The 25,895-nt window shown below is 47.0% G+C and overlaps 2 protein-coding genes across 5 annotated transcripts; one reads left to right on the top strand and one right to left on the bottom strand.

Moving 5' to 3' along the window:
• The first annotated feature begins 231 nt into the window (after window positions 1–231).
• On the top strand, window positions 232–8,295 carry ncapg (non-SMC condensin I complex, subunit G). 3 transcript variants are annotated; one of them, XM_037471726.2, is made up of 22 exons: window positions 232–662; window positions 987–1,091; window positions 1,577–1,807; window positions 2,028–2,256; window positions 2,395–2,540; window positions 2,651–2,735; window positions 2,906–3,098; window positions 3,172–3,321; window positions 3,885–4,025; window positions 4,111–4,234; window positions 4,375–4,464; window positions 5,122–5,310; window positions 5,393–5,503; window positions 5,659–5,778; window positions 6,018–6,254; window positions 6,347–6,528; window positions 6,693–6,858; window positions 6,940–7,107; window positions 7,592–7,715; window positions 7,815–7,862; window positions 7,947–8,016; window positions 8,106–8,295. In XM_037471726.2, exons 2-22 carry the CDS (start codon window positions 987–989, stop codon window positions 8,230–8,232), a joined length of 3,036 nt encoding a protein of 1,011 aa, XP_037327623.2. In that variant the 5' UTR covers window positions 232–662; the 3' UTR covers window positions 8,233–8,295. The 3 variants fall into 3 exon arrangements, with proteins under 3 accessions (XP_037327623.2, XP_037327621.2, XP_037327622.2); XM_037471724.2 differs by having other exon boundaries at window positions 982–1,091; XM_037471725.2 differs by lacking the exon at window positions 232–662 and adding an exon at window positions 675–783 and having other exon boundaries at window positions 982–1,091.
• A 366-nt stretch (window positions 8,296–8,661) lies between these two features.
• On the bottom strand, window positions 8,662–25,530 carry lcorl (ligand dependent nuclear receptor corepressor-like). Of its 2 annotated transcripts, XM_037471693.2 has the most exons (8): window positions 25,236–25,516; window positions 24,297–24,362; window positions 22,975–23,066; window positions 22,750–22,876; window positions 21,272–21,496; window positions 21,043–21,121; window positions 10,284–15,454; window positions 8,662–10,190 (listed from the first exon to the last, which is right to left on the bottom strand). In XM_037471693.2, the coding sequence occupies exons 1-8, from the start codon at window positions 25,327–25,329 to the stop codon at window positions 10,183–10,185; spliced, it is 5,862 nt and encodes a 1,953-aa protein (XP_037327590.2). In that variant the 5' UTR covers window positions 25,330–25,516; the 3' UTR covers window positions 8,662–10,182. The 2 variants fall into 2 exon arrangements, with proteins under 2 accessions (XP_037327590.2, XP_037327591.2); XM_037471694.2 differs by lacking the exons at window positions 8,662–10,190; window positions 10,284–15,454 and adding an exon at window positions 15,586–19,558 and having other exon boundaries at window positions 25,236–25,530.
• Window positions 25,531–25,895: the final 365 nt, after the last annotated feature.

The raw sequence follows: 25,895 nt of genomic DNA, 5'->3' as shown, positions 1-25,895 counted from the left end.
AGCGAAGTACAATACTTCAAACAAAAAATCCTTAAATAAAAGTAAAATTACAGATTAAAAAAAATATTTTAAAAAGTAGAGGTACACAAAAAAACCTCAATTACCGAAACGCGAGTTTCGTCCAGCTCAGGGCTCACTAATAGACACCATTCTGTCCAGACCCAAATGATAACCCAGGTAATTATTACATTTAAGGAGCGCTTCTATTTCAACCTTGTTATTTTTGTGTCTTGGCAGCAATTGTTCACCGGTCCAGGTCCATCAATTTTATGCATTGTACAGAATATATACAATACACTTGTAAAAGAAAAATCTCTGTGTTGTAGTACCTTTTTTCTTTAATACAGCCCTCATACAGAAATGAAGGAAAATATGTGGGAGATATTATTCAATTGAACGTCGTTTTGTTGAAATACCAACAGTTTTTGAGCACATAGAGACATTAATACTGTTCTCAACTTTAATACTTACACATTATTGTGATGTTCCAAAATTTAGATTGAGGAAATTGTCTTTAGTTAAATATAACTGGAGTAGATGATCATTAGCCTGCCAGGCTCAACTCAGGAAAAAGAGTAACCACGTCTCACCTCTCGCGAGAACACGCGGAAGTTGAATTTGAAAACAGGCGGTAGTGTTGCTAGACGAGAACGGAAGAAAAGGTACGTTTCTCATAACAACTCATAATACATTTGATTGTTCTGTATAATACAGCTTTATTTCTGTGGTAAAATATAGATGTTAAACACTCCGAACTGCATCCCGTACGACGTAATTAGCTAGGTTAGTGTAACTTAACGTTAGCTTAAGGGACGATGTTTTTCTACTCTTCTCTCTGCGGGGCTTTGAGCTAACGAGACGGCTTTGGCAAACACGCTGCTTCCCTTAGCATCCCGTTAAAAGCTGCATTAAGTGTGTTATATAAGTGTGTTATAAATGTGCTATTGCTTAAAACGAGTCTTTGTTTATCTTTCCGTGAAGAGAAGATGACGGCAGACCACGGAATTGACATTAAAGAAGCGTTTCAGCGCGCGCAGAAAGGCCACAACAACAAGGCGCAGCTGGTGGCGAGTCTGAGCCGCTACGACGAGGTACGAGTCCGTGCGCGTGTTCCTGTGTGTCAACTACTTACTGAACTTACACGTTTAAAAAGTGGAAATATATATTTCAAAATAGTTCAACAACGGAACCATTCAAACTTTTAGACGGACATAAAATGGAATCCAACAAGACAAAGTAATGCAGTGCAGTGAAAATGAACAGAGATGTATGAATGAATAGCCCCTAATTCACTCAACTCAAGTGGCAAATCCAAATCTAAATTTAAATCCAAATTTCTGAAGGATGTGATAAAGAAAAACTACGTCTTTGTTTTGTTTAGGCCGCGAGTACGTTAAGTGAAACACATGAGCTAACCTGACCACCACGCAGCTCTGGGTGCTCATCTATTGTGTTGTAAATTAATATTGCAGAAACATATGACTTTGGTTTCAATTACTGCCCATTTCCACTTTTCCAAACGCCTGGTTTGCGTCCCACGTCTCCTGCTGATGACACCCTCCGTCTCCTCAACCAGCTCGAGGACAAGACACTTTTCCACGAGGAGTTTGTCCACTACCTGAAGTACGCCATGATTGTCTACAAGCGTGAACCCTCGGTGGAAAACGTAATGGACTTTGTCGTGAGGTTCGCTACGAGTTTCTTGTCTCCGCCCAAAATGGAGGAGGGGGAGGAAGACGAGGAGGAAGAAGACGATGCTGAGGATGATCATCCTTTTTTGAGTTTCCTTTTCAACTTCCTGTTGGAGGTAGAAACAGTACTACGCACTATGTGTTCTAAATAATCACCAGAGACGCCCTGATGTGCTTTATGTGTCTGCTGCCTTTTTTAATCAGATGGTGTCTTGTCCCGTCTCTTTCCCTGCTCGACCTCTGTTCTCTGTTCCCCACGTATCCTCTCCCCTGTGCTACGTGTGTCTTTTTTTGCCACCTTTCCCCCCCCCCACACACGCTTCCCCTGTCCGTCAGTCCCATAAAGCCAGCAGCCATGCGGTGCGTTTCCGCGCGTGCCAGCTGATCAACAAGCTGCTGGGCAGCATGGCGGAGAACGCCCAGATCGACGACGACCTCTTCGACCGCATCCACCAAGCCATGCTGGTCCGCGTCACCGACAAGTTCCCCAACGTGCGCATTCAGGCTGCTTTGGCCATGACGCGTCTCCAGCAGCCAAAGGATCCAGACTGTCCAACCATCAACGGTTTGCTGCTTCTTCTTTTCACTTTATTTTGGATTTGACACACTGGACCAAATGCAGGACATATCCCTGTTGAGCTGAAGAATCCTGTTGAATATTTCATATTTATGTTTTTTTTTTTTTTTTCTTCCTACTGTTCAGCATACATGTTGATTCTAGAAAATGATGCCAACGCTGAGGTGCGGCGTGCCGTCCTCTCCTGCATTGCCATGTCCCCTCGCACCCTCCCCAAAGTACTCAAGCGCACCCGGGACATCAAAGAGAGCGTCCGCAAACTAGCCTACCAGGTAGCTGCGACGCGGTCGAATGACCAAAGTGCACCAGCAGACGACATGACAAAGTTGCTTAATCGCTGTGTTTTGTGCTGGAACTTTACCCCTTGTTCTCCTGTTTGAAGGTTCTGGCTGAAAAAGTTCATATTAAAGCTTTGACCATCGCTCAGAGAGTTGGTCTGCTGCAGCAGGGCCTCCACGACACCTCAGGTACTGAGGCGTTCTGTCACATCACGTTGATATAGATACTTACACTTTTAGGAAGCTAAACGCACAAATCTGTAATGGACAAAACGTGTATTTGGTCAATGACCCGTTAATCGGCCTTAGTTGTTTAAAGGAACTGTTTGGGTTTACATCGAGCACGTCTGATGTTGCAGAATCGGTGAGGGAGGTGGTCTGCTCTCGGCTGCTGCCGGCGTGGCTGCTTCGGCTGGACGGTAACGTCACGGAGCTGCTCCACCGGCTGGACGTGGAGAACTGTGCCCAGACGGCTCTGGACACGCTGCAGGCCGTCTTCAAGGGCGCACCCACCGACGAGCTGCTGCACCACGGCGTGCCGCTCGACCACCGGTACGCTTCACACCGCCCGCCCGCCTGCAGGCGTCGCGTCATTCACTTTACAAAAGGTCTTTGGTGTCAACAGGAAGCTGGTCCCGGTGGACTCTCTGTCCTGCGAGAATGTGCTCTACTGGAGAGCTCTGTGTGAGTTCATCAAGGCCAAAGGAGACGACGGGGAGGAGCTGCTGGAGCAAGTGTTGCCAGACGCTGCCAGTTACGCCAACTACCTCTGCGGGTGAGAGGAGACACGCTTGGGTGGATATGGCTTCTTGTGTCGGTGCTGCAGATCAGTAGCAACAGGCTCCACTGAGTTAAAAGTGGTATCACAATTCTTCAAGTCATGTGACCATATAACAGCCAACACAGTTTTTATTGTATTGGACTTGAAACTAATATGATCTTATTAATATGTTCATCCTCACCTGGCCATTTCATTTAAAAATGGACCAATCCAGAAAGGAAAGGAGTTGCTGCTGTGAACTCTTTAACTCTTCTACATGTGGGCTGCAAGTCGTCACGTCCGAAATATTCCCCACTCTCCTTGCACTGTGACACGTTGGTTGCAAGTGTTTTATTGGTACAGAAGTAGTTTTTGGTCATTGTGGTTGGAGGAACTACTCCTCTGTAATCCCACGGTAACGTCCAGAAGTGAGCGTTCGAGGTAAGTGAGCAGGTTACAGCAGGTTGGGCGTGTTTAGCCATCCGCGGTGTCTCCTTGGTGGGGGTGCTGTGATTGTTGCACCGCCCGATCGCCGGTGGAGGTCATTCCCTGAGTCGTGTGGGCGTCGCCCTCCGCAGATACCTGAAGGCGGTACCTTTGCTGTCGGAGGAGCAGAGAGCCGACTTCAACCAGCTGGAGCTCGTCATGACCAAAGAGTTCATCTCCCAGCAGCTCATCCATCTCATCGGATGCCTGGACACCAACGAGGAGGGCGGCAGGTGAGAGGAGGGCGGCCACGGGGATAAATGGATCAATACAACGCCGGGTTCCCAGTCACACTTCTCTCCTCTTGCATGTTGGTAGGAAGCGCGTGTTGGCCGTCCTGCAGGAGATGCTGGCTCTTCCACAGACTCCCCCCTCCCTGGTGTCCCTCCTCACCGAGAAGCTCCTCACCCTCATTCCTGATGATAGCAGGCGCATTCAGACTGTGAGTGTGCCACCTCGTCTCCGACTCCGCTGTGGATGTAGTGGGCTTCTCCTTGACTCTCCTGCGGCGCTAAAGGTCTTTTGTTCGCCACGTCCCATAATCCGGCTCGTGTCTTAATAAGCTCCCCTTGCGTCCCGCAGGTGGCAGAAATCATCTCGGATGTGCGGGAGCCCATCATGGAGGCCACCCGGCCGGTGGACCAGAACGTGAGCCGGCGGCAGCAGGTCCAGGTGGGCGACCGCGTGGCTCGTGTTCTTAGTGCAGCCGAGTCTGTGGCCTCATATTTACTCCACAGCCAAATAACTAAGAAGAAAGGTCTTTTAGTATTTCCTTTTTGCAGTGAGACGAAACTTGTGACTCCATCTTTCCCAGCCTCATGAAACTCAATAACCACAAACTAGAGGTGACTTTTCAACGGATCAACGGCTTTCATTGGCTTTATTCATTTAGTTTAATTTAACGTGTTTTCCGTCCAACTTCTGGCATCAAATCGAGTTCTTGCAGAAATCTCACCAAGACGTGAATAAATGAATAAATTATTTATTTCTGCTGAATCTGAAATGAATCTTACTGTTCACAGCTTTGAACCTACGGGGGTTGTACTGTCGACCTGCTGTCCCCCCCAAAGACAGCCTCCCCCCTCCTTTTCTCAGAGGCCGAGCGTCTCTGTCTCTGAGGCTTCGGTGTATAGTTTCCTTCTGTGTAGCTGCGTCCTCTCTCCCTGTTCCAGTCAGTCGAGGCAAAGCGGGCTCTGGGGGTCTGTCGCCGGGCCCAGAGCCCCAGGTGTTGTTGTTTTTTCATGAAATTGGAGACGCAGTCGCCCGTCTCATCAGTCAAGGAGTGTATTTCCCTTCCTCTGCTCACGGCCCCGTCTCCTCCCCCTGCAGCTGGCCCAGGTGAAGGTGCGCATCCTGGAAGCCAAGCAAACCCTGGAGGACTGCATCGCCGCCCAGGACTTCAGCCGGGCCGCCGAGCTGAAGGACTCCATCGCAGAGCTGGAGAACCAACGGAACCAGATCCTCCAGGAAATGACAGCGAGCAGCCAGCCGGCCGACAAGGAGATCCGCGCAGAGAAGGTCCGCTACCACCTCATGTATTATTGACCCCGTGTGGTGGAAGACATTTTCCTCCTGGAATAACACCAATGTTTTCTTTCAGAGCGACCCAGAGACTCTCCAGAGGTGTTTAATCATGTGTGCAGAACTTCTGAAGCAGATGAGCATCAAGACGAGAATCGGCCCAACCATGAGCGCCTTAATGTCCTCACTGGTATGAACCCACATGCCGCATTTCGCCCTCGAGTACAGGTGTAGATGTACAGCACACAAATAATGTCTAAATAGAAAAAACTAATCTACAGATAAGTTGAAACTTGGGAATCATCCTGCTTGTGTAAAAGTTGTCACTACTTTCTCCCCCTTCAGGTCCTGCCCAGTATAGCCAACTCTCACCCTGCTGTCCGTAACATGGCAGTGGTTTGTCTGGGAACGTGCACTCTGCACAGCAAGGAGCTCGCCAGAACACACATGGTGCTGCTGCTGCAGGTAAGCTCATCCAGCCGTGCCTTAAATACATCCTTTATGTTTCCTCTCCAGCTGTAAGCCATGAGTACAGGTATCTGGTGGTGGCCTTCATGGGTTGTGGACATTTTAGTGCTGACTATCCGATTGAATTTAGCTATTTGGTTGATCTTTTGTCAGCCACAAATTAAGGTAACTTCACAGCCCATAAATGAGTGAAACAGAGCTGACGTTGCAGAACATCTCCCTGCGTGTGTTTTCAGATCGCCCAGCTGGACGAAGTGAAGATCCGTCTCAGCGCTCTGCGCTCCATCATCGACTTGTTGCTGCTGTTTGGCTTCCAGCTGCTGTCCGAGCCGCCCGGCGCTCACACGGCCCCGCAGACCCAGTCCCCAGAGCAGCTCGAGGGGGACGCCACGTCCGCCGAGGACAAGGGAGGCGCGCCAGAGGACACCGCGCAGAGTATTCTGGTGATGCTGTCGGACTTCCTGGACAGCGAGGTGGGCAGGCCGGACCTATTCACGCGACTAACAGCAGTGTGCGTGTGCGGTTTGGTCGGATCATCTGTGCTCGTTGGACACTTCTCTGTCAGGTGGTGGACCTGCGCACGGAGACCGCGGAGGGCCTGGCCAAGCTGATGTACACCGGCCGCATGTCCAGCGCCAAGATGCTCTCCCGCCTGGTGCTGCTGTGGTACAACCCGGTCACCGAGGACGACACGCGACTGCGCCACTGCCTCGGCGTCTTCTTCCAGCTCTACGCCCGCAAGAGCAGGTCTCACATGCGCACGTACACGCGCACGCCTGTGTTCCCCCCCCCCCCCCCCCCCCCCCACACACTCGTAGTGCTAGGAGGAATACTTGCCCAGGTGAAAATCTTTGTTTTGAACATAGTAGTAAAAGTGTGTGTGTGTGTGTGTGTGTGTGTGTGTGTGTTAGGGCTCACCAGGAGGTCGTGGAGGAGGGCTTCCTGCCCACCGTTCGGACTCTGATGAATGCGCCGGCCACCTCTCCTCTAGCTGAGGTGGACATTAACAACGTGGTGGAGCTACTGGTGGAGCTGACCCGTCCAAGTGCACTCATTAAGCCCTCCACCAACACAGAGGTGAGACCCATCCCTGGGACCACTGTGGACTCGGATCTCTTTTGGAGTTTGCCCAGTGATTTAGAGCGCACGTGTCTGCAGGAGGAGTGTGTCCATGACTACTTGGCGGTGCGTATGTGTGGGGAGATGTTGAAGGATCCCACCGCCCCAGAGGTGCGTCTCTACGCCAAGACTCTGAGCAACTTGGAGCTCAGCAGAGGCGACACCGTGCGGAAGGACCTGCTGACGCTGCTGCAGCAGCTTGTTCAGGTACCGAGTCTACGATGTGTGAGAGAAATACCTCAATACATGTTCATATTTCTCTCTATTACAACAACAAACTGAGATTCTTCCAAATGGTGGAACATTGGGTCATACCAAGGAGCATGCTTCCTTTTAGTTGTTATTTTCTTCTTTAGAGAAGCAATACAATCAAGCATCCTTCTATATTTCGTTTTGTTGTAACTTGGGAATTCCAAGTTACCCCTGACCAATGAAGCTGATTGGGATTTTAGGGGATACATTCCCGTGGTAGGAATTCAAGTTGTCATGTTCTCTCTTAATGCCATATACCAGAACGAAGGTTGAGCGTGTGATGAAACCGATGAGTAGGTGTCTGAACACTCTGACTGAAGCCTATCGAATAACGAGATAAACGAGAGCTAGGCTTCCAAAGTGAAGCTTTTGGGTTTTATTGACTGTCTGTTGAAAGCTTTGATGTTTGATGGCGCGCCCCTCCGTCCTGTTTACCCAGGTGGTGAAGGACCGCGTCTGTCTCCGCGCGCTGGAGAAAATGGTTCATCAGCTGGTGGACGCAACAGAGCAGGCGGAGCTCCTCTGCGCCAGCGCCTTACAGCCTTTGGACGTCAACGCAGACGGTGCGCACCAAAGCACCAGAACAAGCGTCTCCTCCTCAGTGCTGGATTTGAAAACTGCAACAATATTTTCAAAATGTTCTATCTTTTGTCCATCCTCAGAGGCAGCAGCAGACGACCAGTCCAAAGCTACCAAAAGGGCCAAAAGAGGTAAATGCTGTTTGTGTGTCCTTGTGTACTGGACAGAGCAGGGGGCTCGGCAGTGTGGGCTGACCCGAGTGTTTCTGTGCACAGGTCCGAGGAAGGCCAGCACGGCCAAAGGAGGCAGGAAAGCCAGCAGGAGGCAGGAGTCTTCGGAGGAGAGGTGAGCCGCTGCAGCCCGACAGAAACACTTTCTAACACGTTTCATTTCACATTCTCAAATGCATCTGCTTCTTTTTCGTGGGGCCACAGCGATGGGGAAAATGTTCCAGAGTCCGTTCCTGTGGCGCGTCTCTCACGGCGGGCCAAGACTGCAGCGCTGGAGAAGACCAAGCTGGACCTCAACACCCTCATCAACAAGGAGCCCAACGTGTCGTAGAAGCCTGAGAAAGGTGCTCCAGTGTAATATCATCCACACCATTTGTACTGTTACTTTTAGGTCTTCATCTTTCCTCCTTTTTAGTTTTTTGTGTCCCAGTTTAAAGTTATATCATACGTCAATAAAAGTGATTTCCCAAGATAGCTGTGCATTGTCTCTTCTAAATATTTGTGGCCCAAAAAACTGCATAGTTTGGTCATTTGATATGGTAATAAACCCTTGGCACAGTTAATTTGAAGCAAAATAACTCAAATAATAAAAATCACACTCCATGCAGTTTTTTTTTTTCAAAAGACTTTATTGTTCCAATCAGACAACCTCTTTGTTGCATCTGTAATGGACAGCATATAAAAACATAACGGAAATATACAACGGATGTTTAGCACCAGGTTCTTCGACAGCACTCTTCACAAGACTGGGCCGCACCTGAATCCCTCCTGTTGATATGGCAACCGTAGTAACACACACACACACGCACTACAGGTTTGAGTTGAACTACAGCCAGACATCTTGGATCTATTTCCCCCCCCTAATGTGATGCCGATCCAAGGTTAGTGTTACCGATCATCTGTGACATGTAGAGCCCCAGTCGAGGTAGGTGTCTCTGGCTGAACGCAAACTTAAGCGGATCCTCAAAACAGCAACACGCTTCCCACCTGCGTTTGAACAGTTAATGCTAGTACGTTTATGATAAAGGAAAACTATTTAATGCTATTACAATTAGGGATCTGTTACTTGTCTGCTTCTTTGAGCAGACCAAAGCAGGTGGGAAAGAAGGAGCAAAAACCTTAAAGATCATTTTAATGGCTGTGGTAAAAACTGAAATAACATCCCAGGCCATCGGTACTTGTGTACATCCATTTGTCTGTCAGCAATAAAAAATAATGACTAAATATGGATAAATCATCTGGGTTTGTATTGCACCAAATAGATTCTCTAGTTTTACTGTAGGATTTGGTAGTGGGACACGGCCTGTGCAAACATGGGGAGGGAATCTGTAGTAGGGTTAATAATCTCAGACAGGATAGTGCAAGAAGTAGATCCGACACCAACATACAGTATTTGCTTTGGGTTAAAACAAGAAGATACACAAAAGATAACTGAATAAAAACAAGAACCAACCGATGGTTCTACTCTACAACTGCATTATGTCTTCTTCGCTTCAAGTGCACCTCTACATTTTATTGGGGTTATGTGCAGTTTGAATAACATCAATTATTTGATTTTAGTACGGGTGGATGGCCCATTTCTGCAGTTTAATACACCATTTAAGTCGGTGCCCACAAAATAACCATTACGGTAAAGCCGGGGCTTGGGTGACACAACAAGTTCTTCATCAATGCCCTGGTTTTGGGAAACAATATGCTGAGCAAGGCTCGCATTTTGGTGATTTTTTCAAATCCCAAAACTGTTATAAAAGGCCAATTTGGAATTTAAACAGTGCCAAAATAAGAATGACTATAAATGACCTACGACAAGAATGATTAAATAAATTGTGGGAGAGTTTAGGGCTGTGCATTTTTTAGATTTACATCCAAGGATCACCGTCCGATGGCCTTGATAATGAGGTATATTTGGGGGGACATGGCACTGTCTATACGCAACCAAAGCTTTGGCTTTCCTTCCAATACAGCTTGCTGATGGGGCTCAGTGGAAAAGCAACAATCCCAATAAAACTCACCTTTGACGTAAGGATTTGATCTACTAAACGCTTCCAGAAAGATCAAGGCAGGTTTACAATAAAAGGAAATGTGATATTTCTGTACAAACATATCCATGGATAAAAATAGTGCAACATCAAGCATTTGTTAAGTTAGACTGCTACATAATTGCTGAGTGTAGGACCTAACCACAGCGGCATGGTCAGTCCACGTGGTCAGCTCAATGTCCAAAAGGCACCACGTCGAACCACAGTCCTTCTCCCAGGTACAAGGAGGCTTCATGCTTCATTTAGTTTTCTGTCAGAAAAGAAAGAGCAGAACTGTATTTTGTGATGACTTAAAATGGATCTTTGATATAAAAGTTGACATTTAACAAAAAGAGGTAGTTACCAAACACATAGTCGCGCCACCTCGGCCCGGTTAGGCCTCTCATTCGCGATTGTCTCAACGTCTTCGCTGGTGGTGGTTGCGGTGATTCAGTAGAAACAACCACAGGACTTTTGTATTTGCTTTTCGGCATCTCGTCCGCCTCCTGGACCGATTCAGGTTCAGAACTCGCCAGCTCTCTCGAGGCGGCGCTCCTTTTTCGTTCAGTTTTCACAGCTTTAACAACTCCTACCACTTCCCTCTCCCTTCCTCTAAAGAGGTATGCAGAAGGTGACCCCTCATCCAGTGTCACGGTGCACGAGTCGCACTCTTCCTCAGTCAATTCGTTGTCCGGAGAGTTGATCTTCCTCAGAAACACCCGGCATTCCTTCAGTGTCTCGGGACTCCAGGCTTTGGAGCAGAGGTTCTGCTCTTTGGCCATGTCCACGGGCTCCTGAGTCTGGTCAACAGAACTGTTCTCCAAACAGTCAGGCAGCTGGTCTTTTGCTGCTCTGCGCAATGATTTAAGCTTTGTTTGTGGTCCAGTCACTACGTGTCCATTTGAACAACTTGTGGCTACTTTTATGCTTTTCTTATTTCTCTGCCCCTTTTGCCGCCTCTTCCTTTGACTCCGGGTAAGAAACCTCACCCGCGCCCTACATAGGGTTGTGCGGTATGTGTCAAATACTTTTCTCCACCATTGGGCTCCTTGACTGCCTTGCCTTCCTGCTGCAAACCTGGGAGTGAAAAGTTGCCGCCTTATCTTGTGCGTCGGTAGCGGCGCCTCATTTCTCTGCCTCAACCTTTTTTGAGCCTGTTGGTGTTGCAGAGGACTTTTTGGCACAGTTTTGGCGAATTTCTTGATGTGTTTGCGCAGTCGCTCCGCCTGAGGGCTGGGGCAAACACGCTCTTTGTTGGCAGAGCGGGGGAAGTGCATGAGTTCGTAAGGGTTTCGGGAGCTCGCCTTCTTGACAATAGCCAAAGACTGAGTCTCTGTGGTCTGCATGAACCAGGAGCAGAGCTGCTGCCGGCTACAGGAACTTGGTTTGTTGGACGGACAGTCAAACAGCATTCGTATGGACGAATGTTTTGAAGTCCGGGTGAAGAAACTGTTGCCTTTAGTTTCTTTTCCCTGGTTCTCTACAGTGTTTGAGACCCAGGTGTCGGAGATGAGTCGTATTCGCCGGGCAAGCTCTTGGTTCATAGTCGGTCCCTCGGCCGATGCTGCCCACCACCTCAGTGTCTCTCTTGGGGTAAAGATGGAGTCAACAGACACCCCTGCCACTCTGTTCAGGTCCTGGGAGACGTTGTTCCTGTCTCGTGCACAGAGCCGTCTTTTCTCTCTCGTGGTCTCGACACTACTCTGTTGCTCCCCTTGTCTCCTTTCATTGTGGGCCTTGTTTAGCAGAAGTTGTTTGGAGCGCCGTAGCAGAGCATTACTGTGGCTGTATGATCGAGAGGTGGAGGTGGCCACAGCGTGCAGAAAGTGAATCGAGGGCTTTCTCACTCTCATCGAGTGACGCAGTGCCACAGGCTGATTTTGCCGCTCACCTTTACTTTCATCTTCTGTTTCAGCCCCTTCTGTTTGACGGACTTTGCCAGTTGACGCGCGACTGATTGTCTGGGGCTCTTTGGCGGATTGGAATTCTGGTAAGAGTACTTTCCTATGAGTTTGTGTTTCAGGAGACTGCAGAGTATCCTTATTTATCAGAATTTTTCGCTGTCGAGGTGACACTGTGGTTACTGTGACTGAAATCCCAGAGATTTTAACTTTTGCAGGTCTACCTGGTTTTCTTGAGGGCGCAGAATCATCCCTTTTCTGACATTTGATGTTACCGCTAGATTGAAGGGCAGAATCTTTTACAGGGCCGACAAAATTGAATTCCTCGGGCAATTCTGTTGAGGCTGCTTTGATATTACCTGAGCTTGTCTTGGAGTTGTGCATTAAAACCCCCAAGTCTCCTTTAAGGCCCACTGCCTGACAAGCATCATGGAATTCTGTCTGCAGCTGGTCAAAGCCCTCAGACACCATACGTTTGTTTCGCCTTGAACGACCATACACAACGGTTATCTTAAGGTTCTTGTTTACATTCTCCTCAACTTCGGGTGCTAGAACTGATTTTCCATCTACAGCGTTTGCCCCAATTACTGAATCCAAAGTCTTCTCCTTGCGAGGTCGACCAATTGGCCTCTTTACCTTTTGCTCAAGCTGTGGTCCCAGCTTCTTGGGCCGGCCCGGGCGCCTTTTTGGAGTGGTTTCATGGAAAGACGTCGAGTCACCTGAGGTCTGGCTCTCAGCTCCACGCTTAGTCGGAGTACCTTCGCCTGATCTTCTGGAACCTATTTTAGGTGATGCTGAAGATGATTTTGGCGAGGAAGCAGACTTGGCTGGTGAAGAAACAGACTTGGTTGGCGTTAACGCTGTTTTTGGTGATGAAGTAGCAGACTCGCAGGGTGAAGAAGCTGACTTGGCTGGTGAAGTAACTGATTTGGGAGAAGAAGCAGACTTGGTTGGCGTTAACGCTATTTTGGCAGGTGAAGAGGCAGACTTGGGGGGAGAAGAAGCTGACTTGGGGGGAGAAGAAGCAGATCTTGCAGGTGAGCTAATGGACTTATGTGCTGAAAAAACAGATTTGACTGGCTCAGTTCTCCTTTTTTGTTTGTCAACTGTCCCTGACCATGAAGACTCTATACACGGGTCAAACGGTTCCCGTGTTCTAGAACCTGAATATGCTGATTTGAGACTATATTTAACCCCTTCCATATCCTTTACTGGTGAAAAAAACATGAGTTTTATGGGACTAGTGTACGGGACTTGGGAGTAGGGAAGGCTTTCTGCACGGGCAGCAGACGACAGGTTGACATCCGTGTTTGATGGGTTTTTGGCAGTTCTTGTCTTGAAGCACTGTAGTCTTTTTGGAGATGACCGTAGCCTTCCAAAAGGCTTGGTAGCAGAGTCACTGCCATTTGTCTCACTGTCCGAGCTCCCTCTTGCAGGACTTTTGTCTTTGGCTGCAGCACATTGTGCAATGACCTGTTTTTTACAAAGACCTGTTGACTCTGAGTGGGATGGCCCACATGGTTCTCCACGTGTTGATTCAAAGGTAAGCTTCCATGTGTGGTCAGTCGAGGATAGAGGGGCTTTGTTCCTCGATTCAAACTGGGCGTCCTCAGCATCTGGATCTTTGGATAAGACACCAAAGGAGGTAGACGTCAAAACCTCGTCCTTTAGCGTTTCCTGGTTATAGATGCTTTCAGGGAAACATGCAACATTGAACTTCTTCCAGGGCTCTATGACATAAGAAGAGAACCGCTGGGGGAGCACTATATTTCTCCCGGATCTCCTTGTGTCCTCAGCGTGGTGCGCTTCACATTTCTGACCATCTCCAATAGGACCATGGCAGGGCTTACCGTTACTGTCCAAGCTCTGGCCGGGTGGGGCTTCTTCATGGGGCTCACCACCCTCAGGACCACTGCTCATATCATATCCTTCACAAGGCATAGTACCCCTCCCCGCTGAGGTTGCACTCACAGTTGTGACCTGTGTTGGTACATTGTGGCCCTTTGTATCTTGTTTGCTGTACTCTCCCTGCGGCTCAGAGGTTGGAATTTGAGTGTGTGAGAGGGGAAGATATTTTTCCTCACCAAATATGTCCCTCTCCTTAAGCTCTGCTTTAATGATTTGAACTTCTCCTGTTAGCACAGATGTCTGTGTCTCCTCTTTTACTTCATCCCTTTCACATTCTGCAGTGAGAATCATGGAGTTAGGTCCCTCCCTAACTCCATGATTCTCTACAGGTTCTAAAACTACCTCCATTTCACTTTTAGTCTCCTCTTTAACTGGGTTTGAATCTGGTGAAATAGATGATTCAGTCATAGTGCTATTTTCATCTTTTAATCGTGCCCTCTTTGCTAGTGGTTCCTTCCTCCTACTGGAGCACTGGTCGAACATGGCCAGCTCTCGTTTAATTTGTAAGGTCAGCCTTCTGGTCGCAGCATCGTCAGCAGGTGTTGCTATAGCAGCAAGGACTTTTTGGCGACGTCGGGAGCGGGTGTTGGGGGACTTGGGCTCCATGTTCTCATGGCGATTAATCAGCTCACTGAGATTGTAGTCACCAGCATTGTCTGTATGCAGCACGGTGGTGATGATTTCAGTCAAATGAGCATCGGCCTGACACTGCAGGGTCTGACTGGTTGAGGGACACTGTTGCATCTCTTTTCCAGAGACCATAACAGCTGCCGGCACCAGAGGTGGGTCCTTCTCTATGGGTCTGATGGTCTCCAGTTTCTCACTGAAGCGATTCACAACGTCCTGAAGTGAAGTCCCACTTGGATCCTCCTCGACCCGACTACTTCTTGGGTTTCTATAGTCTTGCTCCTCTTTTGTAGCTCTGTCCACATCTGCTTCCTGGTGGCTCGCATTCACAAGACAACCTTCACCCATTCGATCAGCATCCTCCTGTCTGTGGTGAAGGAGGGAGGGCGGCTTTTCATCGGTTTTCTTACTGATGTCTGAGGTGATAGGGGACAGAGGAGGAGGAGAGGGGCTCTGCTCTCTTTTTAGGACAGGACAAGGGGGATCCCCGTCCACAGCCTCTATTTCTATTGTGTTCCTCAACTGCGTCTGACAGGCTTTCTTTGAAGGGTGAGAAAAGTGTTGGTTATAGCAGATCGATGAGGATGGAGTGCACCGTGAAGGGGATTTGGATAACGAAGGAGAGGATGCAAATGAACACGCCATGTTGTCAATACCACCTACTGCAAGGCTTTGGCATGAAATGCAGTGCAGCCTCTTGGGGCACACAACAGTGTAGGGTTCCATCCCGCAACTCTTCACACAGCAGTAGCCCGAGCACAGAGGAGCGGCGCTTGTACAGTCCGGTAAAGGGAGGTGATGGATGCTACAATCGGACTTGGAGTCCACTGGATGACACACTGTGCTGCCAGGATGGCTAACAATATCGTGTGGGTTGACGCCACATTGACAGCAGTGAGATTCAGTTGGACTGACGGGTCTGCGATTGAGCAGAAACACCAATCTTTCCTGGCGCGCCAGCTTCAACATCTGGTAGATCAAGGAGCGGTGTGCTGAGCAGAGCGAGCTGAGAACAGCCCCCAGAGCAGTGCTCGGATGACCTGCAGTCCTTCGCCGTCCCAGATCCCCCAATTCTTCCACACATGATGGCAGCAGGGAGCTAGAGGCAAAAAACAGAAGATTGGAGGTTTTACTCATAGCTAAGCAGTTTAAATGAGAAACAGCTAATACATGCTCAAAAAAGGCACCATGAAGCATTTGCAAGGGTTTAGGAAATGATGAGGTGACAACTGATTAAAGAACCGCTTTATTGACGAGTTGCTGAAGGCAAACGATAACGTTCTGCTGAAAGCAGAAGGAACGATTGTAGAACGCTTAAAACAAAATGTTAACCCCAACAGCCTTTTCACCAACAAAACTAAAAAGGTCCAATTTCAAACCCACAAACAGTTAAATCATTAGGAAAACATAGCAATCCTTTTAAATATCATTAAATAAATTAGTTTCATTATGGATAGTATTTCCAACCGCTTAAGTGCTGTATAGGTCCAGCCCTTGTCAAGGTTTAACTGAACTGGATGCAGAATAAGTTACATTCTTTAGTGTTACTGTTACTAAAAGTTATCAATAAATTAATCTTAACATAAGCACTAAACAACCACAATAGTCAAGGGCGTCATTGCAGTCATTTAGGACTAAATCAACTATAAGTGCTAACATTTAAAAGCATTCATGCAGCAATACACTTTCACATTTCATCAAAGTGCCCCATTAAAAATCAATAGCTACAACTAAATGGTAAAATCACAGTTCTCTAGCACAATCCATAAATAAGAAAGCAGCAACAACACAAGAGGTTTCTATAGTAAATATTCTTCTTAGAAATCATAGTGCAATAATTGATTGATGCATAAATAGACTATGAAGTTAAATCGTTTCAAAGATTTACCAGCACTTCAGTCCAAAAAGAAACAAAAACGCAACAAGCTTTAAGTTTGACAACAAGCCACGGTGTGTTCCCAGAATGCACTGCAATGGGCCTTATACAATTAAATACTTTTTCCATTTCTCAAGAGGTGTTTAGGTGTGTTATGTCTATTTGACATGGCGGATCATTCCCAGAGTAGACACATCATGCCGCACTATGCTGTAGCCCCAGACACAGGCACTGTGCATTGCTGAGAGCAGAGACATTCAGGAGCACCGACATCTGTATCTGTATAGTTGCCAAAGTTACAAATGGTTGAAAAGCCAAAAACACAAAGTTACCATTAGCCTTAAAATGGACAAATGACACAAACAAATAAAACCAACAAGGACAAACACTCGCAACAAGATTCTCTGCTGCACTCTAAAAACATGGCGGACCTCCTGGAAATGCTATATTTCCAAATAAAATCTTTTACAACAAAATGCCAGCAATACAATTACTTTACAAATGGCTCAGCGTCCCTAAGCTAAAACCCCAGAAGATTCAGAGGCCTTGATATGAATCCCACGCAGCTACAGGCAGATAAAGTTCAGAGGTATACATGTGCCAACGAGGTTAGATGGAGAAAGACACACACACACAGGCGCACACACAGGCGCACACACAGGCGCGCACACACACACACACACACACATGCGCGCGCACAAGCAGCTTCTGGGTGTGAACTGCTGCTTTGGTAGTAGCACTGTTAAAGGCGATAGGCCCATCTCAGTGGCAGACACAAGAGCAGACGCGCATTAAGACTAAGAAGTCATTCATCCCAACACAACCAGTCGCTCCTCACAAACGTTTAAGCGGCGGCTTCACACGCCGCCATGCGCGTCGCCTTTGGAATTCGGGCTACTTCGAAAAGGCTCGTTGTAGCCACACTTCTTTTCTTTCCTGGGGAATTGCTCCGGTAAAAGTAAAGTGTTAAGCAGCAGTCATGGATGAGGTGTACAGTAGTACAGCTACCGTAGCAGAATGAGTAAATATCGGTGATACTAAAAGAACATCTTTTTACAAACGGTACACATACACAATCACATACGTTTTCCCGAGCGGATCAGTGCACGTTGGAAACATGCTGCACGCTTGCATTCCAACTAGACTGGATACGATGCTCAGACTAGCTTACCACTAAAAGGGGGGAGAACTACGCAGGGCGTAAAATGGCTTGAGTTCTCAAGCTAATCTCTTCACCGTAAAACTCGACATGAGGATGCAGTCACCACAGAGGTTGGTGGTGTACAATCGCCCCGTTTGAAGAGGTGTCAAGCGGTAGCGAGGAGTTTTTAGTCTGTTACAATGGCTCTAAGTCACTTCAGGGGCCGAGGTACAATACCCAGAGAGATATATAGAAAGCTGCAAATGACAATCATCAGCGCTCCATTAAGAGGGAGCTTTAAGAATTGAAACCTGAATAACCTAATAGTCTAACAGCCTGCAGACATGAGTCACACTTTGTTTCTTAACTCTCTCACTTGATGCTGGGCAAAAAGCAATGTCATGGAAACAGTTAAAACGCCCTCAAGGTGTTTATGGATAATGCTGGTGTTATTAATCTAGAAATCCTCATAACGTGACCAAAACAAAGAACTGATTTATCTGTAATAGTACAGACTTTGAGCTACGGACCGATACCGGGTAAATGCCTTTGAACTCCATTTTAATCCAAAAATGTATGCAAACCTACAATCTAATGTGATCCTTTAAAACGAGGGCAGTATGATCAATTTAAAACGTAGCGCATTAAAAGCAAGAAAGTTTCAGTCATACTCAAAGAATTGAGACAAAGACAACACAACTAAAGGCATTTTCTGCCACATATCAGGCTTTGGCTACTCACCCAATACAGGTCAATCAGATAAAAAATAAGTTCTAGTTTTGGTCTCTCGGTGGGATTTATTAATAACTGTAAGCAAATAATTTGAAGCAAGCCACATCCTGAAATACTAAGATCTAAAGCTACGAGGAGCTTGGCGACCCCGGCAGTCCCTGTGAGCGGGAGCTCAAGGCCGTGCCTCAAAGCTGCTCTGATCAAAGCCCAGAACCAAGCGAGAGAACCCCGGTTCAAAGTGTGACTGTCACGTTACAGACAGAGTTAAAAGACCTGAATGTCAGTATCCGTGTAGATTTTATAAAGGCATGTGTTGTGTTAAACAAGTGTCTCCAGAAAACATGTATCTTGTCAAAGGGGATGAGTTCAAGCGTTGAGGAGTCCTAGAGGCGTTCTGTGTCTAGAACATCTTTGTGTCAGCAGCGGAGAGAAGAGTCCCTGAGTTAGTGGAGCTGGCCGTGGTGCTGGAACCAGACGAGTTGGAATTGGACGAGCAAAAGTTGGCAGATTTCTTCTTCGGCGGGTTCTTCAGTGTTCCAGTGCGCTCTTTCACTTTGTACTCCAGTGTGCTGTGGGGCACCCCGTAAACCCCCTGGGCCTTTGACACGCTCATGCGCCCTCCCATCACCATGGTGATGGCCTCTTCCAACAGGTCGTGGTCATACTGACGATATCGCCCGCGTTTCTTTCTCGGCTGCTTGTCTTTATCCCGGGCGCCTCCCCCGTCTTCTGAATCATCCAGAGAGGAGCCGCGTCGCCCCAGGCGATGGGGTGACTGGTTGGCACTGCCCGGACAGCCGTGTGGTAAGACAGGCGGTCGGACCTTGAAGAGGGACGATGGTCTCGCAGCAGCTGCCGATGAGCCGGCGAAGCCTTCCAATGATGAGGTACGCTGTTTGAGGTTTTCAGCCGCGCTGCCATTCTCCGCTGGGATGGACCTGTTATGGTCGACCAAGGAGCGGACCAGAGGAATGCGCAGGGATGCGGCGGACTCCGGACTGGGGGCGGGGCTTGCTGGGGGCTGAAGGGCATCTCTTAGCTGGGGAAACGCTTTGGGGAGGGTTTTCTGCAGACTGCTCGGCTGGTAAAAGGTAAGAGAGGAACAGGGGAAACTGATGTCTCCGTTCTCCTCCGCAGCTCCTCCGATCTCGGCCCGTTCCGCCCACGCCGCCACCTTCTGGAGAACCAGACGGGCTTCGCCGCCCAGCATGGACGACATCACATTGTGCGACGTCACTTCATCCCTGAAATCTTTTGAGGCAAGTTGATGTAGCATCCCCAGCCTTCCCTCAGCCCAGCCTTCCAGACCTTCCCTCAGGGTGTGAGGAGATATCCCATAAAGCAATGCGGCCCGCTGCTTCTTCAGCCTCCCTGAACGAATATCCTTCAACGCCTTGGACAGCAACCCTTCAGACAGCTCCAAGCTCCTCTCAATGTACTGCCTGCGCTGCCTCCTAGGGATGGGAGGACCAAACAGCAGGGTCAGGATGGAGGTGATGGAGGGAGTTTGATTTTGGCATAAGGGACAGGGGGGTGCAGAGCGAGGGGTCCACTCCTTTAAGCCTTGTGTTGGTAACATCACTGCGACTGTTAAGTCTCATGCCCGTCTGTTCTCACACACTTTCTTTGTGTGCGGCAAAACCTCTTCACGACCAGGTGGGACAGTCTGTGAATGGCCATGTTACAACCCATGTGGTTTTGTGTTATCCTTCAGTGAGTCCCACATGCCTGAAGGTTGAATTATCAAACTCATCATGACCGGATCAGTAACAAAAAGAGGAAAAATCGTTATGAGGTAATGCAATCTTCTCCTCATTGTACAATCCTGGGCTGTTGGCATATGTTATAACACGGTGCCATTGCTGTGACGTTACCGCTCAAGAGATAAAAGAGTCAACCCCGTAGAACCAAAACACCAAACACATGGCAATCTTCATAACAACAATGCACTGCCAAACAAACGACTAAAACACAACAGTGTGGAGGCCAATCCTCCAATCCATGCCACACAACTTAAAGAAATGAAGTAGACTAAAGTGCTGGACTTAGTTAGAAATGGGGGTTTTCTCACATTGAAGTAAATGTTTAAGGCTACATCCACACCAATACGTTTATGTTTCAAAAGACATTTAAGCCCAGCATCCGCAGTATTTTGGAGCCGTTTGCAGATGCTACCCGTTACAGTCTGGGTCGAGGGGGTGACCTTTACATCGTGTCTTGCCCGAGTCATCACGCATCACAGGACCCCTTCCCTTGATTACCAACAGACTACCAGTGGCTGCGGGTAAGAAAAGGCGTGGCTGGCTTGTTGTCTATGCTAGCCGCAGCTGCAGTGCAGCTCAGTTTTACATTGTGTAATGCTAAAATTACATACATACGCTGCCAAGCGTTTTTTCAGGGGACTTGCTCGCAGCGACCCAGCAGCGTCATCAGGCCTGCAGAGCCGGGGTAAGAAGGCTGAGTTTGCGGTTTTGAGGGCCCGATGGACATAAAAAAACAGAGGCATTTTCTTTGTTATATGTGCTCATTTTGTTCTGCACAACCATTGTGAAGCTCACTAAGAAACTGTAGCCGAACAAAAGCATAAACTCTGCTCTTCAGTGCGAAGGGGACTCCCAGCGCCACGGGACGTCTACGAGCGTGACCCAAAACGGTTTGAGTCAGTGATAAATATCAGGTATCAAACAAGCCCTTATGTGATAGGGAGTACAAGAACCCGCCAGGGCATTTTAAAGTGCCAGCCCTACCATTGTACATACAACACTCAAGGAAGTTTTTGTGCGCTCTTCGCATGGCGGAGACAGCCTGCTGTCATGTGATATGTGGTTGATAAAGACTGAAACATTCGTGTGTGCGGGGATCGTTTTAGTGTGGATGTAGGCTTAGTTGTGCAGTTTTTTTGGACAGAGTAAATCCAACGATACAAAAAGAACCTTACCCTGAGGCTTTGTGATTAGATGACGTCGAGGATGCCGCAGAGCAGGCAGAGTTCTTGTTGGAGAGGTCGAGCACGCCATCTGTTAGAAGAATTCATTTGAACTGGTTTGAGTTGCAGTGCTTTGGTACCTTCAGTGGCTCAACATCAATGTCAAGAGCGAAAAAACTGTAGAAGCCAAGGAGATATCTTCATTGGCTTTAAATTGAGAAAGGGTTTGATGCTTTCCTACCCGGGTCACTTTCACTCTCTTTCTCCTCTCCTGATCGGCTCACTGTGAGGTCCAAAGGGGCGTCTGACGCTTGGGACAAAAGTGATGAGGTCTTTGTGGTGAAACCATTTGTACTGGTGTGGAGTAGGCACTTGGATGCGTACTCCAAGGCAAACTGATGTATCATCTTCTTCATTAGCTCCTGAGCAACCAGCGGGATGGTGGTATCACAGCCCAGGGACACATCTAACGAAGGAGGCACAGGCGCAATAGAAATAAGAAATACTGAATCAACAGGAGCGTTGTTTGAAGTAAGGATGTTAACAATTCACCATTTAATCGCACTACCAGTAAAACAGGAAAGGCTGGTCCACATTAAGGGAGCCAGAGTTGTTGCTAACTCTGGGGTTGAAGTCCTCTGCTTTTGAGCAACAGCTCTTAAGGAGTTGAAGTATTCATTCACCAACAAATTAGGCGCACACGCTGCATTGCTTGGTTTACAGCTGACATTCACGCTCCCTCTCTTGGGGAACATTTGTGATGGAATACTTGGGGCGAACTGCCTCTTTGACAAATATGCCATGTAGCTGTATAGCTACAACTTACTGACTATACCGCAGAGGGTCAATTTGTTTATCAGGATTGTTTGATGAAGGTTGTTCATCAAACAATTCAGCCGCCTATTAGACTTGAAAGCTCCACCTTTGAACAGAGGTTAAGTAAATATGAGTGTGCAGATACGGCCCGGCCCCTCTTTCACTTTTCACTGGAAGTAAACACCTTTTCTGTGCGGTAATAATAGTTATACTATTACTAGTCTTAATATTTGTGTTGCCAATATCAACATTCACAGGCCAAGAAAGGGTGAAGAATGAAGGCAGACCGTGTTGGCCCGGAGCCTCAAACCACTGAATCAAATAGCACTTCCTGCAGCACCAGCATTATTTTCAAAACAGGCGTATTAGTCACTTGCTTTGACAAACCCAGCGCGCTTCTAAAGAAGTTTAATGAGTGGCGGTAGTTCACCTGTGGTAAAGTAAAAAAACAGTAAAAGCATAAACAGTTTGAGCTGCAATGGCAGAGCGCCTCCGCAGCGCCCTGAATATCACTGCGCAAGTATTATTAAATCATTCAATATCAAAACCATGAAATACATAAGACATGAGCCATGATACAGAATTGCATCCAAGTTATTAAATTACAGCATGTTGCCTTGGTGATCCTTGGGATTAGTTCAAGGACCCCTGTGCAAATTCACTGCAAATTGTGCAGGAATTCAATCCGTTACTTGTAAACAATGACCCTTGATAAAGGCTTTGATTATCCAGAGAACATTTTTTCTTTTTAAATGATGCGTGATAAACGAATGCAATTTATGGCTGCATCATGGTAAAAAAAGAAAAAAGGACATCTTCTAAAACCAAAATCATTTTTACTCGCAATAATCAGATCTGATAATTTGTTTAACACTTCACAAGGCAGAAGGAGGACCGACTCACCTTTCTTGTGAAACAAAGCTTGGAGGATCCTGTGCGCTGATTGGCTGCTCTCAGAGACGGTGGGAGCCTGGCAGGGAGAGCCTTCAGAGAGGGGGGAGAGGGGAGACGTGGCTGCAGGTAGATGATCCTAGAAGTTAAAAAATTAGCAGGTTACAGCCATGGGTAACTTAAATAGGCTTATCAAATGTAAAAAAAACACTATTTGTGGCTCGTTTGGATGCGTACGCTGCAGAGTTTGTCCAGGGGAAGGTTGCAGAACGAACATTGGGCGGAACTTGCATCCGACGACCAATCGTCCACCTCCTCAGGTTCACAGTCTAAAAGACACAATAACATTCATAAATTAGGGGGACATAAAGGATTAAACAGGCTGACAAAAGGATGTCTTGGCTATCAAACTGCTTCCTCACCATATTGTCGAAGCTTAATAAAACAATATAAAGGACACAGCCAAGAATTTGCTTTAAAGCAAGGCTCACCACGAAGCTCTCACACTTCAGAAAATCCCATAGACAGGTAAGGCTGGATTGCATAATCAGAATGTGCAGTATTTGTTGTTTTTTTTACTATATGAATTATACCAACCCCCCTACTATTAGAAATATACGTGGTTGTAGCTGAAAATTGTCGGAAGTAATATTGCAAATCAAAGGACAGGATGGCGTCACGCAAATATTGAATAGGTAATTTCTGCTCAAAAATCAGATTGTTTTTTTTTTACAACGAAATCATGGGACCAAATGATTGAATGATGAACGGCAGTGTGCCGAGGTTCCAGGGTCTTTTTCGTCCCTCCAAATCCATCACCTTCATTTATGCTCTCCATTTTTTATTATTTCCAAGTGGGAGGAATTAGGAGCCAGTGCGTCATGTGACTATTGTATTTTTTCTTGTTTTTCGTTCAAGGTTGATACTATCAAATGTTTATACAGTCCTTGCTTTAGACTTCTGTTTAACTGGCTGGCCACTACAGTGTGGAATCTAAACTTGTCCAACATTGTTTGTATTTTCTTGAAGGTGGTAAAGTGATGATGGTTTGGGATTATTTGGGATTGGTGAGGAATAAGTCAAACAGAGACAGATGCCAAGGGGGCTGGTTTAAAGATAAAATATATTTGCAGATCCACAGTAATATGTGGTACGGACTGAGAGAAGGTATCGTCTATGAACAACTTGTCAAATAATTCACTGGGGGTGACCAAATTAATCCCTGGACATGCATCTTTAGCTATGAGTCCAATATTAACATTATATAAAATAATATCCACCTACAATGTGATACAGCAACAAAAACTCACTACGCAAAAATGTTCGGGAAAGAAAATATAAAAGCTGAACTATGATTACATAGTAATGAATACACACGGAAACCAAATTAATCCCTGGACATGCATCTTTAGCTATGAGTCCAATATTAACATTATATAAAATAATATCCACCTACAATGTGATACAGCAACAAAAACTCACTACGCAAAAATGTTCGGGAAAGAAAATATAAAAGCTGAACTATGATTACATAGTAATGAATACACACGGAAACCCACCATCGAATAAATTGAGGTCCCTCAGCAGCAGTGGCCCATAGATTCCCTCCAGAATGCTTTCAAACCCTGCAAGACAAATTAAAGAGATACCATCCTTGAATGCTGATATGAACGTATTTATACGGGATCCAAACTAGACCAAAAACAGATCTCACATCTACCATTGAAAGCTGTCAACAACACACGCAACGTTTAACGCAAGGACCCATATAATAATTTACTAAACAAAGCAAACAGGTGAACGTCTCGTGGATGGCACCACCATTAGGACTCCCCATCAGGTGTTTACGGTAGTTTAATGTCACTGTGCTTCAACGTCACAAAGCAGAATAAACCCGGCAAGCTCCGCCTAAGCACGCCTGATGTTTTATAAAAACAAATTTTAAAAGAAGCAACGGGTACGGAGAAAAAACGTTACCTGATATCGCAGAAATGTTCGCTTTTGTTATAATGCACTGCCATTAGAAGCCTCGACATAGCAACAACCCCCTCCCCCAAATGAACAGCAACAGCATTCATGTTAGCATAGCATACTAGCTGGTATTTAGCATAGGCAACATATTTGTCAATAAACACATTTATCGATTTTTCGAACAAAGGATATGATAAACCTTAATTATACATGACAGATATCATATTGGACATTTCACATAATCTAACAGGATTACCCCCGGTGGACAGGAAGCTAGCTCAGAGGGACAAAGAAAAGGAGCCAACTCGAAGGGCTAGCCAACTGGTAAATATTAGCCTGGCAGCCTGACTGAACGGCTAACGTTGGCCACCTATGGAGCCAGGCTACTAGCTAGCTAGCTAGCTAGCTCCAGCTAGCTATGAAAACAGAGATGGGGGCTCGCGAGCCTTCAGTTGCCGGGCGAAATTTCTTGGAAGCTCATTCATTTTTTTTCTCTCACAAAACACGAAACTGCAGGTTGATCATACCGACGCAGTGTATCAATTTGTAACGCCAAGAATCAAGTTCCCGCCGAAACCCTTTCCTTTCGGCCGTGCATTTGCAACACTGCACGGTCGCCATTCTGCCGCGTCCTTCCCCCCTCTCGCTCCCTCCGTCTGAGCGACAGGAAGCGGCTGTGAACAGCTTCCAGCTGCAGCGCTCGGCTCGCGACCCGCCGCCAGAGGGAGAGAAGCTTCAGACAACACGGGGGCGTTTCTTTCTCTCCTTTTTCATTTGAATATGGTAGAATATCGGAGAAATAAGGCTACGTATCATTCATCAGGTTTCCCCTGGGGCCTCTGGGGCACTGATAAAAGCCAGTAAGACAAATCAGAATAAAACAAGAGTGACCTTTGACACTGCGACTACCTAAATCTAAGTGACTTCTAGGCTGAAAGGACCGCCTGCTCCTCCTCAGTGCCGCCACGTGAGAGCAGCAGAGAACTTTAGATCTGTCCACAAGTAAGTGGGTCCAGTGTGCATCACGATGTAGGCATGAACACAGGGTTGAGTGAAATGATACGGTCTTTATTAGTTAAAAAATTCGTAATTTTATCCCACAATATAACACAAATACAGTTTCTTCATCCCGCCGACACGGCAGCCAAGCCCAAGACTCTTTAGGGGGCCTGGAAAACAATGAAACT

Source organism: Pungitius pungitius, chromosome 9, assembly GCF_949316345.1.
Source record: "Pungitius pungitius chromosome 9, fPunPun2.1, whole genome shotgun sequence".
Lineage (NCBI taxonomy): Eukaryota > Metazoa > Chordata > Actinopteri > Perciformes > Gasterosteidae > Pungitius > Pungitius pungitius.
Note: the sequence above shows the minus strand (reverse complement) of the source record. Positions and strands in the feature narration are given on the sequence as shown.

Coding starts and splice junctions, on each gene's coding strand:
- ncapg (XM_037471726.2), top strand. CDS start 987: ATGACGGCAGACCACGGAATTGACATTAAAGAAGCGTTTCAGCGCGCG. Junction 4,465..5,121: donor GCCGGCGGCAGCAGGTCCAG/GTGGGCGACCGC, acceptor CTCCCCCTGCAG/CTGGCCCAGGTGAAGGTGCG. Junction 7,108..7,591: donor TGCTGCAGCAGCTTGTTCAG/GTACCGAGTCTA, acceptor CTGTTTACCCAG/GTGGTGAAGGACCGCGTCTG.
- lcorl (XM_037471693.2), bottom strand. CDS start 25,329: ATGGCGACCGTGCAGTGTTGCAAATGCACGGCCGAAAGGAAAGGGTTT. Junction 23,067..24,296: donor GGACCTCAATTTATTCGATG/GTGGGTTTCCGT, acceptor TGTGTCTTTTAG/ACTGTGAACCTGAGGAGGTG. Junction 21,497..22,749: donor AGCTTTGTTTCACAAGAAAG/GTGAGTCGGTCC, acceptor CTCCTTCGTTAG/ATGTGTCCCTGGGCTGTGAT.